This window comes from Periplaneta americana, chromosome 6, assembly GCF_040183065.1.
Source record: "Periplaneta americana isolate PAMFEO1 chromosome 6, P.americana_PAMFEO1_priV1, whole genome shotgun sequence".
In the NCBI taxonomy this organism is placed as follows: Eukaryota; Metazoa; Arthropoda; class Insecta; order Blattodea; family Blattidae; genus Periplaneta; species Periplaneta americana.
In genome coordinates, this window is record NC_091122.1 from 67002786 (window position 1) to 67016646 (window position 13861).

At 35.3% G+C, this 13861-nt stretch overlaps 1 protein-coding gene across 1 annotated transcript in view; it reads right to left on the reverse strand.

Annotated features, from left to right (window-relative positions):
* Window positions 1-13861, reverse strand: part of LOC138701409 (uncharacterized) — a 39726-nt gene that overhangs the window by 24087 nt on the left and 1778 nt on the right. The window contains exons 2-3 of the mRNA XM_069828267.1: window positions 8948-9200; window positions 4918-5074 (exon numbers count right to left, since the gene is read on the reverse strand). Of these exons, the coding sequence (XP_069684368.1) occupies window positions 4918-5074; window positions 8948-9200 (410 nt within the window). The remainder of the gene's footprint in view (window positions 1-4917; window positions 5075-8947; window positions 9201-13861) is intronic.

The following is a 13861-nucleotide window of genomic DNA, read 5'->3' on the forward strand; positions in this document are numbered from 1 at the left end:
AAAATTTTCAGAGAACTAAAAATCTTACCTGTACCCTGCATATATATTTTAGAAACAGTGTGCTTTATTCATCAAAACATAGATTCCTTTAAAACAAATTCAACCTATCATGAGTATAACATCAGAACATCCCAAAACATACATCTGAATTACCACAGGCTTACCAGAAGTCTTAACAGCATATCACATAGAGGCAGCAATTTATATAAGAAACTTCCACTTTCCATAAGAAAATTCAAAAAAGAGGTAAAGAACATTTTATTAACACATATGCCATTTTGCACAAATGAATACCTAAATTTAAAATTTTAGAATTTAACGTTTCTTGATACTGCCCTTGACCATTTATGTTTCAGGTAACTCAGAGTTGAAGAAAAGACAGGGAAAAGCAAAAAGAGAAGATACTAGATAGAACAGTGGAGACTGAAGATCAAGCTTGTCCTATATATTTTTTTTTTCTTTTTTTTTTTTCTCTTTTTTTTTTGCATGTCACTTAATATTAAACTGTTAAATTTATTTAGAATTAAGTCTATTTTTGTATTATATTGTATGTTATGTCATTTTTCTTGTGTACTGACGACGCCATGAATGCTTGTAATTCTATTCGGCTAATAAAGATCTAATCTCATCTAATCTAAAAGTCTTTAACTTCTAAGCAAATAAAATTAGGGGTATATCAGTATAAGCTTGTATTAATTATTACTGCAATTTAGATTAATTAGTAACTACAGGGGCATAGAAGAGGCTCGATTACACCTCCTTGTGAAGTTACGAGCTGAGAAAGGCAGCTCTAGCCACGTGTGGAACATCCTAGTTTCTATTTAGAAGAGCATGTGGAGTGGTTGGTGCAGCATAGAACATTACATTTATACATCTTGATTACACTACTTTTAATACTATATCACTTCGGAAAACGTATTATTTGACTTTCTTGTGTTAAATTTTACATTACCTCGTTAACATGTTTCAGCCTGCTATTGGCCATCTTCAGAACTGGTTGTTGTTGCTCTTAGCGCCTTTTGTTTGTTTTTCCTGTGAGGGTGTGTTTGTGTAGTGTAATGTGGAGTCAAAGAGTGTGTGTGTTCTGAAATTGAATTGTGTGTTGAGAATTTCATTTGGATGTGTTTTTGTGTGTCTGTATATTTCGTATTGTTCTAGTGTGTTTAGTTTCTGGCTTTTTGGTTGGATGTGTAGAATTTCCATGTCTGTGTTGATGTCTCTGTAGGTGTGGTTAGCATTTGTGATGTGTTCTGCATATATGGAAGTGTTTTGTAATTTTGTTATGGCTGTGATGTGTTCTTTGTAACGTGTTTGAAATGATCTGCCTGTCTGTCCTATGTAGCAGATGTTGCATTTGAGTATGTATACGCCTGTGTGGTTGTATTTGTTTGTTTGTGTGTTGAGATGTCTTTGTGAGTATTATTTGTTCTGTATGAGGTGTTGTAATTTAATTTATTGAATAAGGTTGCAATTTTGTGTGTGTTTTTGTTTTCGTATGTTAGTGTGATGTATTTTTTGTGTTCTAGTGTTTGTGTTGTATTCTTATGTTTTTTGTGATTATGTTTTGTCTTTCTTATTATGTTGTCTATTACATTGGGGTTGTATCCGTTTTCTTGTGCTATGTATTTGATTGTGTTTAGCTCTTCTTTGTAATCATGTTGGTTCATTGGTATGTTGAGTAGTCTGTATTCCATTGTTCGGAATGCAGCTAGTTTGTGTTGTGCTGGGTGACTCTACATTACACTACACAAACGAAAGGCGCCAAGACCAACAACAACCAGTTCTGAAGATGGCCAATGGCAGGCTGAAACATGTTAACGAGGTAATGTAACATATAACACAAGAAAGTCAAATAATATGTTTCCCGACATTAAATTTAATGAAGAATTAAACATTTTTATGCACTCTCAATAATCCGGCACTCTCACACCTCTCTCTGCAAGGAATGAAGGATTTCCAAGAATCTACTGTATGTACAGATATGGAAATAAAATTTCGAGCTACTCTTGATGATGCCTACAGCACGAGGTGCACATTACTGCATTTCCTGCCCCTGTAATACTGGAACCAGACCGTCGTCAGGAGTTCGACATGCCACGTAGATGACAAAGTCTGTGTCTCATCATAATAGTTCAGTCATTTGCGTCGTCTGAGTGATGTGTAGAAGATCATGGATTCAGTCCCTGTGATGGTCAATTTTTTTGTCCTAACCCCTTACTGCATAGGACAGTTTTGCACACACCAGTTTTATATTCAAATAACTTAAGTAGGCCTAGTTCTATCTTTCTCAACTGATGTCACATATGGTCAAATCCAGTCATTGACAGTGTGCCATATCTGTCCCAGTATGCAGTTTGAAATATTATATGCTTATATTATAAGTTATATGAATATAAAACTGGAATGTGCCATATCTGTCCCAGTATGCGGAAAGGGGTTAACATAAAATTATTTTAATGTACCGAAGTACATATGATATTTCCATGCAGATATTATGCGTCGTCATACGATGAAAGTGTAATGGAACAGAGAAAAATTCTCTCCGGCACCGGGATTTGAACCTGGGTTTTCAGCTCTATGTGCAGATGCTTTATCCACTAAGCCACACTTGGATACCCATCCTGGTGCCAGACAGAATCGTCTCAGTTTAAGTTCCAACTCTTGGGTTCCCTCTAGTGGCCACCCTCTGCACTACGTCATAGATGTCTATGAACGTAGGACTGAAGTCCACACGTGCTGAGGTGCACTCGTTATGAGTGACTAGTTGGCCGGGATCCAACGGATCATAATAATATAATATGATATGCGTAAATCACTTCGTGATTTAAGACGGCGCTTATTCCGTCGGATCCCGGCCAACTAGTCACTCATAACAAGTGCACCTCAGCACGTGTATGGACTTCAGTCCTACGTTCATAGACATCTATGACGTAGTGCAGAGGGCGGCCATTAGAGGGAACCCAAGAGTTGGAACTTAAACTGAGATGATCCTGTCCGGCACCGGGATGGGTATCTGGTGTGGCTTAGTGGATAAAGCATCAGCACGTAGAGCTGAAAACCCGGGTTCAAATCCCGGTGCCAGAGAGAATTTTTCTCTGTTCCATTACTCTTTCATCGTATAACATAAAACTGTTTTGGACAACTGTGACAGATGTTATAGTTACTTCAGTTGTTCAGTAATCACACAAGGTAAGATAATCGTGATTATGGGCATTCTTCTCTAAGCGTTCCAATAGCTCTGTGCCATCGTGTTTGATTGCTATGAACAAGGCTCTATGTTCGAATCATGATGTCGACTTTTCTTTTAAGAGTAATTCATAATATAGGTCAAATTTAATTTCCTGTCATTCTATTTTACTACAATACTTACAAATAGCAATCTACTCTTAATACTAGATCACTTTTCATCGTATCATTTCAAATGCCTTTCAAATTGTGACAAGAATTAAGAAAAATAGTATATTTCAATTGCTGACAAAACAATGCTGTGTGGACTACCGCTTTCGAGAACTGGGCATGCACAGCATGTCGTAAGTGAAACTTATATAATAAGGGAGCTCCAAATTTTATTTCCGTATCTGTAACATTACACGAATCAGAAAAAAGTCAGTGGCAGTTTCAGCAGGTGGGTCATCCAAAAACCTTTTATTAAAATTTTAAAAAAAAGGAAACCAAACAATACACTCACTTCGACTGACATGTGAGTATTGTGTAATTGTTTTCCAATAATTGAGGGGTTTGCCGGAAAAAGGGCGTATACGTCAATATGGTGAATTGAGATACAGGCAATCTAAGATTTTAAAACGCACCTGAATAAAATGTTATACAGATAGTGAATAAAATTATACATTAAATTAAAAATCTTAGCGAGTATAAATGTTCTGTAGCATTTAGGCAATTTATATTATTAAATTTCCTTATATTTGTACCATATAAAACTTCGGTCTATACACCCTTTATCCATATAATGATTTGCTTAGGGGATTTAATGTAGATTTTAGATTTAAATTTAAATTTCACACGGAATTGAAACAAATGTACATTTTATGGCAGTTATTATCTACTTCTAAAGTAATTTACATTATTTCAGATATACTGAGTAGACATTAAGTACGCAAAGCAAAATCTCTGAATATAACAGAAAAAGAAAATCTCCATTTCGTGTTAACATAAATAAATAAAATTTATTCTTTGTATAATCCTGATAACAATAAGCCCAACAAATCTCTTTATAGAACATAAAATATTTCCGTCTGAATCTCTGAGTTTCATAAGTTTGTTTACTCTTAAAGCAAGGACAATAATGGACATGAAAAGCAGTCAAAGGAAACAACTGGACTGACTACATTGAACTATATATATTTGCTTAGTCTCTACCAAGAGAAAACACACACAGTACAGTATGCAGCAACGCGCAGCACTAGCTCTACTTGTAGACTGACTGACTAAATCGCGCAGGCACGCACCCCTGTCCTGCAGGTATGTACAGTACAATCAAAACAAAATTTCGCTACTATAATTAGCGAATTATTCACTACATTTTAAACCGTTTTCCCAAAGAAGGGCGCAGAGGTCTATCCGCCTTTCTTCCGGCAAACCCCTCAATTACTTTAGATAATTCAGCATAATATTTATATCAAATTTCTATATTCTGCAAAATTTAGGTACTGTCTAAAAACAAAAACAATTAAAAAGCTTTTAAGGATTCGTAATACCTGGAAAGTATTGTAAACAGTGATGATTATGTGACACTGAATTTGAAGGTGAAGGTGCAAATTACTTCAAGTTTAGGACAACCCAAAATATTTGCTCTAGAATTACTACTGCAATTAGCAGAATTTTGATGATAATCGAATATAACGATAATCGAAACTCTACAGACAAAATATTGTACTTAAAATATGTAAGTTAGATTACCTGAAAGATGATCAAATGTCATACTAATGACATCCAGGCGACCCATGTCTTCCAAGACAATCAAGATTTTATTTAAAGTGGCATCTGATTGTTGTACAAAGGCCAGCAGAGTGTAGTAAGTTGGTCCTCCTTCTTTGTAGGCATTGTTGCTTATGCTCTGAAATGAAACATCAGTAGTAAGTCACAGCGGCGGTCCCTCTATATGAGCACAGGAGCACGTGAACACCTTAAAAACCAACAATAATCATACATATTACTGTATTAATATTATTACATCTATTACTTTCCAATGTGCAATGACGTTCCTACATTTTTCATTTCGAGAGAATGTCCCGTTCGTGTGTCGTGTCTCTTTAAATCTCTATTGGCCAGGTTGACAGCAGCTCGCATAATTTTTCTCTAAAAGGATGAAGTAGCCTGAGGCAAGAATATTTTCTGGTTTGTTACAATGGTTACAATAGCTCTGCTCGCACAAGTCTTAACGTGCTAGTGACAGAGAAACAGAGATGCTCCACCTCTCTTGGGTCTGGCATCGTGTTCCTTTCTCCCTCTTGCCTCGTTTTCTCTCTTTACTCTTTCTTTTCAAAATACCATTACGCGCGGGAGCTGATTCTGTTGTCTTTTGCTCAGCAAAGTAAGGAAAATACAAGCTGCAATGGTGCGTATTGAAAGTTGAAACGTAACACTTGAAATTTGGAGACGGACATGTGTAAAATTGTGTGTTAAATTAAAAGGATTAAAACATTCCTCCGCACCATGACAGAAGACCAATTAAGTATATTGGCTATGTTGGCAGTGGAAAAAAACTTGTTAACTACATTACAGACTTCAATAATAAAGTTATTGATAAATTTGCATCTCTCAAAACTAGGCGCATGGAGTTTCTCTACAAATAAATCTAGATCTTCAACACCATCTACAACAGCAGTGAAGGTGAGTCCTATGAATTAATTTTACTCTACTCTTGTTTAATGGTTTCAATTTCGGTTTATATGCGTAGATTTGGTACATGCATATTAGAACTGGTTTATCTCTGACGTGTGACTCAGCTATACGAGAATATATCAGTGTGTTCATTACTCATTTTTCTTGTGAACACCCATCCAAGAAAGCCACGAGCCACCACTGATAAGTCATTAAAATGCAATTCACAGGACCAAATTAACACCTCAAGGCGAATTTCATTTTTCCTCAAAATTATATTTAAAATTCACGATGAAATTATGATTTTATAGAGGATTCCACGATAAGAAAATAGCATTGAACATATGGAGGCTGTTCCATTTCCAGTTAACGTTCCTGGTGCTTATGTAGACCAACTGTCTACAGGTCTCCCCAGCTACCACCGCTGCTTGCATCCACGCATCCATATCACTTTGCATCTTTTGCGGAACTCTGAGAAAGAACTAAGGAAGACCAAAGTACTTTGTGTGGAGTGTGGCATTGTATGAGACAGAAACATGGACATTACGACGAAGTGAAGAGACGCAAATAGAACCATTTGAAATGTGGATATGGAGAAGAATGGAGTGTGTGAAATGGACAGATAATAAAAAATGAAGCTGTGTTAGGAGTTTTTTTTTATTTTAGTAGGTTATTTTACGATACTTTATCAACATCTTAGGTTATTTAGCATTTGAATGAGATGAAGGTAAAATGAGTCTGGGATCCAGCACCATTAGTTACCCAGCATTTGCTCATATTGGGTTGAGGGAAAACCCCGGAAAAAACCTCAACCAGGTAACTTGCCCCAACCAGAAATCGAACCCGGACCACCTGGTTCCGCGGTCAGACACGCTAACCATTACTCCACAGGTGTGGATGTTAGAAAGAGTGGGTGAAGGAAGAATAATGCTGAAACTGATCAGGAAGAGAAAAAGTAATTGATTAGATCAATGGTTGAGAAGAAACAGTCTACTGAAGGAGGCAATGGAATGAATGGTGAACAGGATAAAAATCTGTGGCAGAAGAAGGTATCAGATGATAGATGACATTAAGGGGTTAGGTACAGCTTACAGCAGTAAAATTTTGGAAATATTCAACATTTTTTTCGTCCATTACTGTATCTTGTACATTTAAAACACTGTCCTTCTGCTATTTGGGGATTTATCCTTCGAAAAGGTGGAAAAACTCAAATATCTTGGAGCAACAGTAACAAATATAAATGACACTCGGGAGGAAATTAAATGCAGAATAAATATGGGAAATGCCTGTTGAGAAGCTTTTGTCATCTAGTCTGCTGTCAAAAAATCTGAAAGTTAGAATTTATAAAACAGTTATATTACCGGTTGTTCTGTATGGTTGTGAAACTTGGACTCTCACTTTGAGAGAGGAACATAGGTTAAGGTGTTTGAGAATAAGGTTCTTAGGAAAATATTTGGGGCTAAGAGGAATGAAGTTACAGGAGAATGGAGAAAGTTACACAACGCAGAACTGCATGCATTGTATTCTTCACCTGACATAATTAGGAACATTAAATCCAGACGTTTGAGATGGGCAGGGCATGTAGCACGTATGGGCGAATCCAGAAATGCATATAGTGTGTTAGTTGGGAGGCCGGCAGGAAAAAGACCTTTAGGGAGGCCGAGACGTAGATGGGAAGATAATATTAAAATGGATTTGAGGGAGGTGGGATATGATGGTAGAGACTGGATTAATCTTGCTCAGGATAGGGATCAATGGCGGGCTTATGTGAGGGCAGCAATGAACCTCCGGGTTCCTTAAAAGCCAGTAAATAAGTAAGGAAGTCCTTCTGCTATATGAAAAAAAAAATTTACGATTTAAAAAAAATTATTTACATTTTTTTTTTTTTTTTTTTTTTTCAAAATTCAGTTCACTGTGCAGTGATGAAGTGTTTCCCACACAAATAAAAAACTATCCAACATTCTGTGATGAAATTTTTTGTGTGTATTTATACATGTCATATCAACAATATGATGCAAGATCACTCCTCTACCTTTGACAGATTGTCTCATAAAAAATAAATTCCTTTAAAAAATAGTCTAATATCAGTATTTTCTTCTAACACGAAATAAGAAAAATATTATTTATTAAGGAATGTAGTTGAAAGAGCATGATATTGTAAATATGAGTTTCAGCAATAAACATAAAAAAGTTAACAAGTTTATGAGTTATGAGGGAAAAGCTTCATCACTGCACAGTGAACTGCAACCATTTTTAATTTTGAAAAAAAAAAAATATATATATATATATAGAAGTAATTTTTGTTAATCGTAAAAATATTTTTTTCAAATAGCAGAAGGACAGTGTTTTACACATACCAATTTTCATTATTGTACAAGATAAAGTAATGGAGAAAAAAATATATTAAATATTTAAAAAAATTTTAGTGCTGTAAGCTGTACCTAACCCCTTAAAATAAATTAATCTAATGTGGAGACAAAGATGTCAATAGAAAATAGGTAAGATAGGAAAAATGCTGGGTTTGCAGTGAAAGACCTGTCCTAGGGCAGATAACTATGAATGAATGAATGAATGAATGAATATTCAACGGACAATTCTGTTCTTGTAAAAATTAGTATGTGGCACCTATTAATGTACTGCAATGTTCGAACATGAGAGAGGCAACCAAAACATTACAAATTTCGTCTTATTTTAGATATGTGCTAAAATCCTTAAGCAGTTAAAACATGCAGAGGTGGGAGTGAAGAACAGCTAATATTTTTATAACAGGAGGAACAAACACGACAACCCTCCTTCTGCAGAGCAAATGGCGAATATCGAACTTCGCCATACTCGGCAAACTTGAACTGAACATAGTGCCTGTAATCACGATGCTAGCACCTATTATGCTTTTCAACAAGAAGTTCACATGTTTAATTCTCATTTGTTCAGTAAACTGCTTTGGTTTTATAATAAAAAACAGTAGCTATGTAGCAGTTTGTGTAAGTTTATAATTTAGTTCTGTCCGGTTTCAGTTGATTACAGGATGACAAAAGTAAGAGAGTAGGTCTAGTACTTTAAATTTATGTTATCTGAGATCAGTAACATTCCGTCACATTTCTCTCACCTTTATTATGAAGGGATCTACTCCAAGTCGAATTCCAAAATCCTGCCAGTCACCAATGCCATATGTGCTTTTTGAAGAATTGAGACAACGACACAATTTCTGCAATGCCTTTAATCCAGTAAGTTTATCGAAGAGTAAGGCAGCATGAAGTCTTGACGTTTTTTCCAACAATTCTGTCAAATCTGGCGCTTCTGCTGTTCCTTCTGCTCTTCCCTTCTTCCTCATCTCCTCCAGTTCTGGTTTTCGAACTTTTCTGTAATGAAGTATCAATATTTACACCTCATTTCACAATTTAAACAAGTCTTAGTTTAAAAACTGAGACTACCCTTTATGCTGAAAGTTCTTTCAATATATACACATCACTTAAAGTACTTGATGAAGCAAAAGAAACTAATTTGAGAAGTTCATCAGCACTCTGAATACTTCTAAAAAAATTCTGCTCAGATTTTATCATCAGAAGAATACCAGCATACAGTAAAACCTTGGATTACGAACATAATTCGTTTCGAAAAACGTGCTCTTTATCCAAAACACTCGCATATCAAAGCGACTTTCTCCATAAAAAACAATGCAAACTCAGATTAATTCGTTTCACAACATTTTACTCATATTAAATAGCCTACAGTATAATTTAGGTAAAATTCAATATAATAGTGCAACAAAATTACTTTATTGTACGCCGTGTCCCTTTCAAACCTCCCACATTTTAAATAATCATTGCTAAAGAAGTATGCGGAATTATGAAATGAGACTAGTATTAAAAGAAAGAGAAACTCAAAGAATTGTTATTTCATTCAAGTTAATTCATCTGTCACATGTTGGACAACAATGGCATAAAACAAAATGGCAACTCCACAGAAACGGATATGGGTTCATAAATCTTGAGTCGCAAACACACGGACTTTTACATAGCCCCAGAGGAAGAAGTTCAGTGATGTATGGCGAACGTGGTGGCCACCAAATTGGTCCATGTCCAATCCAGTGATCTGGGAAGTTTTCTGTGAGGGAATTCCGAACATTCAGGCTCCAGTGTGGGATGGAGGGAGTACTCAGTCTTGTTGAAAGATTACTTGAGGTTGTAAACCAGCTACCTGGTGGTAAAAGAATTGTTCCAACATGTCTTGGTAATATTTTGCCGGGTAATATTTTGGCGAATCCTCGGACCTCATCTCATCTCACTACATCCTGGCGCAAAAAAAAAAAAAAAAAAAAAAAAAATTGTAAAAATTGTAAAAATTGTAGAAAATTACTAAATTGTAAAACTATAAAAATTTGTAAAAATTGTAATTGTAATATTGTAAAATGTTGACATGTTCCACATCTTAAAGCTTCATTGCTCATGTAAGATCTATGGAATAAAATAAATGAATGAATGAATGAATGAATGAATACCGGGCCAGTTATTGATTCCTCATGGAAGAAAAAAGACCGATAATGCTGTTCTTCATCAGGTCGCACTAAATGGTTACTTTTGGGCTATCCCGGGCATGTTAATGGTAGACGTGTGGATTCTGTGTACCCCAGACCCTTGCATTGTGCCGATTGACAGATCCTGAACATTAAACATTGTCTTGTCTGAAAACAAGGCATTTCAAATTTTCAATACGATCCAGTATTTCAATAGTAAATGTCTGTTGTCGCGGTCTGTCATCTGGTTTTAATTGTTGAATAATTTGCACCTTGTAGGGGTACAAATGAAGTTGTTTATGAAGCACTCGATGCAAAGTTGATCTCAGCACAGTGAACTGCCGGGACGTATGGCAAATTGATTTCTGAGGACTTCTCTGAAATCATGCTCTAATTTCTTCAATCTTCTCTTCTGAAACACGACAAGAACCTTCGGATTGTTTGTTCAAACTTCAAGTCGCCAGAAACTTCTCACACTATGCCTTAATGGTTTTCCCATCAGGTGCATTTCCTCCATATTCTCTTCGGTAATTTCTTTGCATTGTAATTATTGATTTCGTCTCTGCATACCAGAAAAAAAACAGTTTGTGCGCGTTGCTGCGAAGTCGCCATTTTGATTTATGCCATTGTTGCCCAACATATGACAGATGAATTACTTCAAAGAAATGAAATAACAATTCTTTGAGTTTCTACGGAGTCGCCATTTTGTTTTATGCCATTGTTGCAAAACATGTAACAGATAAATTAACTTCAAACAAATTAAATAACTCTTTGAGTTTCTCTTACTTTTAATACCAGTCTCATTTCTTAATTTCACATACTTTGTTAGCACTGATTAATTAAAATGTGAGGGGGGTTTGAAAGGGACACGATGTATTTTGTTTCTGAATGTCTTTCACCTGTTTTACTGTTTAGTAAACTTCTTAAACATTTACAGAAAATATTTTCACTATCACTAACAGAACCACTTCTGACTCCTTGACTGTCTGGAGTCTTTTGCTTTGACTAAGAATCTATCCAATGACACCTGCTTTGCCTCAGTTTGAGAATTTTGCGGAAATGTGACATTGTGTTATCATTAAACAGATTTATCAGAAATAGCTACAACCTTATCAGAGTGGTGAATTTGAACAAAGTTTTGTACTGCTTTCCATTTTTTATGCACAACTTTAATTTCATTTGAAGCCCCTCTTTTCTCCTCTTCCTCCTCAGACGAGATCCCCTCCATTGCCTCTTGCTATTGCTTGCAAGCAAAGCAAGTTACGTACAATTCATGTTGTTTGTATTGTAAGACATTGCTCATTTATCAAACAAAACTGTCTCCTCATTGTTCGCTCGTTTTGCAAAACACTTGCAAACCAAATTACTCATAATCCAAGGTTTTACTGTACTTGCTTAGTAATACAATTTGAAAATCATACTTATTTTTCTCAACACTGCCTAAGTTCCTAAGAATTTAAGTTACTTTATCACATCTACATCTAAGTTCACTAAACAAGAAGAACTGCTCTCCAACTGAATAAGTTTACAGCAATATTAATCTGAGAAATCATATTATGCAAAAAAAAAAAGTAATATTAAAGAGCATCATATGATATTTAAGATGAGTAATTATCAAGGCTTGGAAAAAACACTCGTCTGCTTGTCTGTGAAGAGTGAACATTTTTATGTGGCAAGTCAAAACCTTCAATTTCTTTAATTGCGCTTCTGTAGTTCGACCATGTTGACTAGTGAAATTTTTGCCTCACTGGTGGACAACCATAAAATTTTAATGCTCTAGCCATTTTTAACAAGGAAACCTTGAAAAAATCTCTCATGTACAGCATAATTTCCCATTTTTAATGTTATACATGGAGAAGTTTTTATCCTGATTCAAATGATATAAGCATCAAGTACCATTTGTCTCATTCTGTCATAAATTTGGAGTCCCAACAACAACAATTAAGGAAATTTCTATGATAGCTTTGAAGGTTTCTCTACAGATTTTACGGCAATACTTGCACTTCAATTCAAATTAGTTGAATTTTCTCATTCTATTTTATTTTTTATCTGTTTTTTTATTTTACTGCAAATTTTCATTATTGTAAAACATTATAATAAGTAGGAGAAAAGTTTTGCGGGCTATGGTCCATTGGTTTTATGACCAAATGTTTCGTTCACTGCTACGGTGAACATCTTCAGTGGTGTAGATTGCTGGTGCGGCTGGTTCTACTGCACATGCCGATGACAGTCTGCGCTGGCTGCATCGTTGTATATGAGTAGCTTAATATCAAAGACGGACATCTGACCTCAATCGAAATTTAGATAGCTGTGGTTTTTTATACAATTTTTCATGCTCTTTCCAAATTTAGTGAAACCATATGCAAACTCTAACACTACATTTATAAAATAAATTGTGTTAAATATTACAAAGAACACTGTGAATTAAAAAAATGCCTCTAGATCAAAACTATGGAGACGACAGATGTCCGTCTTTGATATTAAGCTACTCATATATAGTGTGTGAACCAGCCGCACCAGCAATCTACACCACTGAAGATGTTCACTGCAGCAGTGAACGAAACGTTTGGTCACACAACCAAAGGACCATGGCCTCATAGCCCGGAAAACTTTTCTCCTATTCATGCCGACCGTGAAAGCCTACACTCTATTATAATATGTTACTGTAAATTTCAATTTATTGTACAAACTTCTTGTAAGACATTTTTAATGTGACACCTTAAATGTTGCTGTTTAACATTCTTTGTCTTTGGCAACCTCACCAAGTTGAGGAAAATTAGATATTATTATTATTATTATTATTATTATTATTATTATTATTATTATTATATGGTGGCCGTTGAAGTTCCTTGCTAAAAGTATGGATCCAACAAGCAACCAGCACTGTAACTTAAATGAATTTATCACCAGTCACTTTTCTTTCAAGTCCCGTTTGTTTGTTAGTTGGTAATTTTTATCAAGCATCATTTACGGTACCTTCTCCCCCGTTATAGCTTGACCGTGGTACTGTATATCCTAATATGATCATTTAATGAAGGTATTTTCGAGGGACATGTTTCTTACAGTGTTACATCCATATCCGCGATGTTTAGGGCTTGAACTGTAGGTCAATTACAAATTATAATAGGGCATAACTTAAAACAATCTCCCTCTTTTTCTCCCTCATACAGAAACACATGCGTACATCAACAAAACTATGTATCAGTGCTACCAGAAACTTTTTTTATATGAAGCTTACCTTCCTGAAGATAACATATGAAATGTATGTATGTAGGCCTATGTATTTAATGCTCAACCAGATTGATTCAACATCATTTGGTTTCTTGCAGACCAGTACAAAGTCCCTACAGAGGATTTAAAATTTACAAGTTTTTTACAAACATTTAAATGTTCCCAATTCATAATAGAATTTTCATTACAAATGACACACTGAGGTGATGGTAAATACCCAGTTTATATAAATATTCCGCCACGCAATTGTCATATGAAATGTAAACTCTAATAATT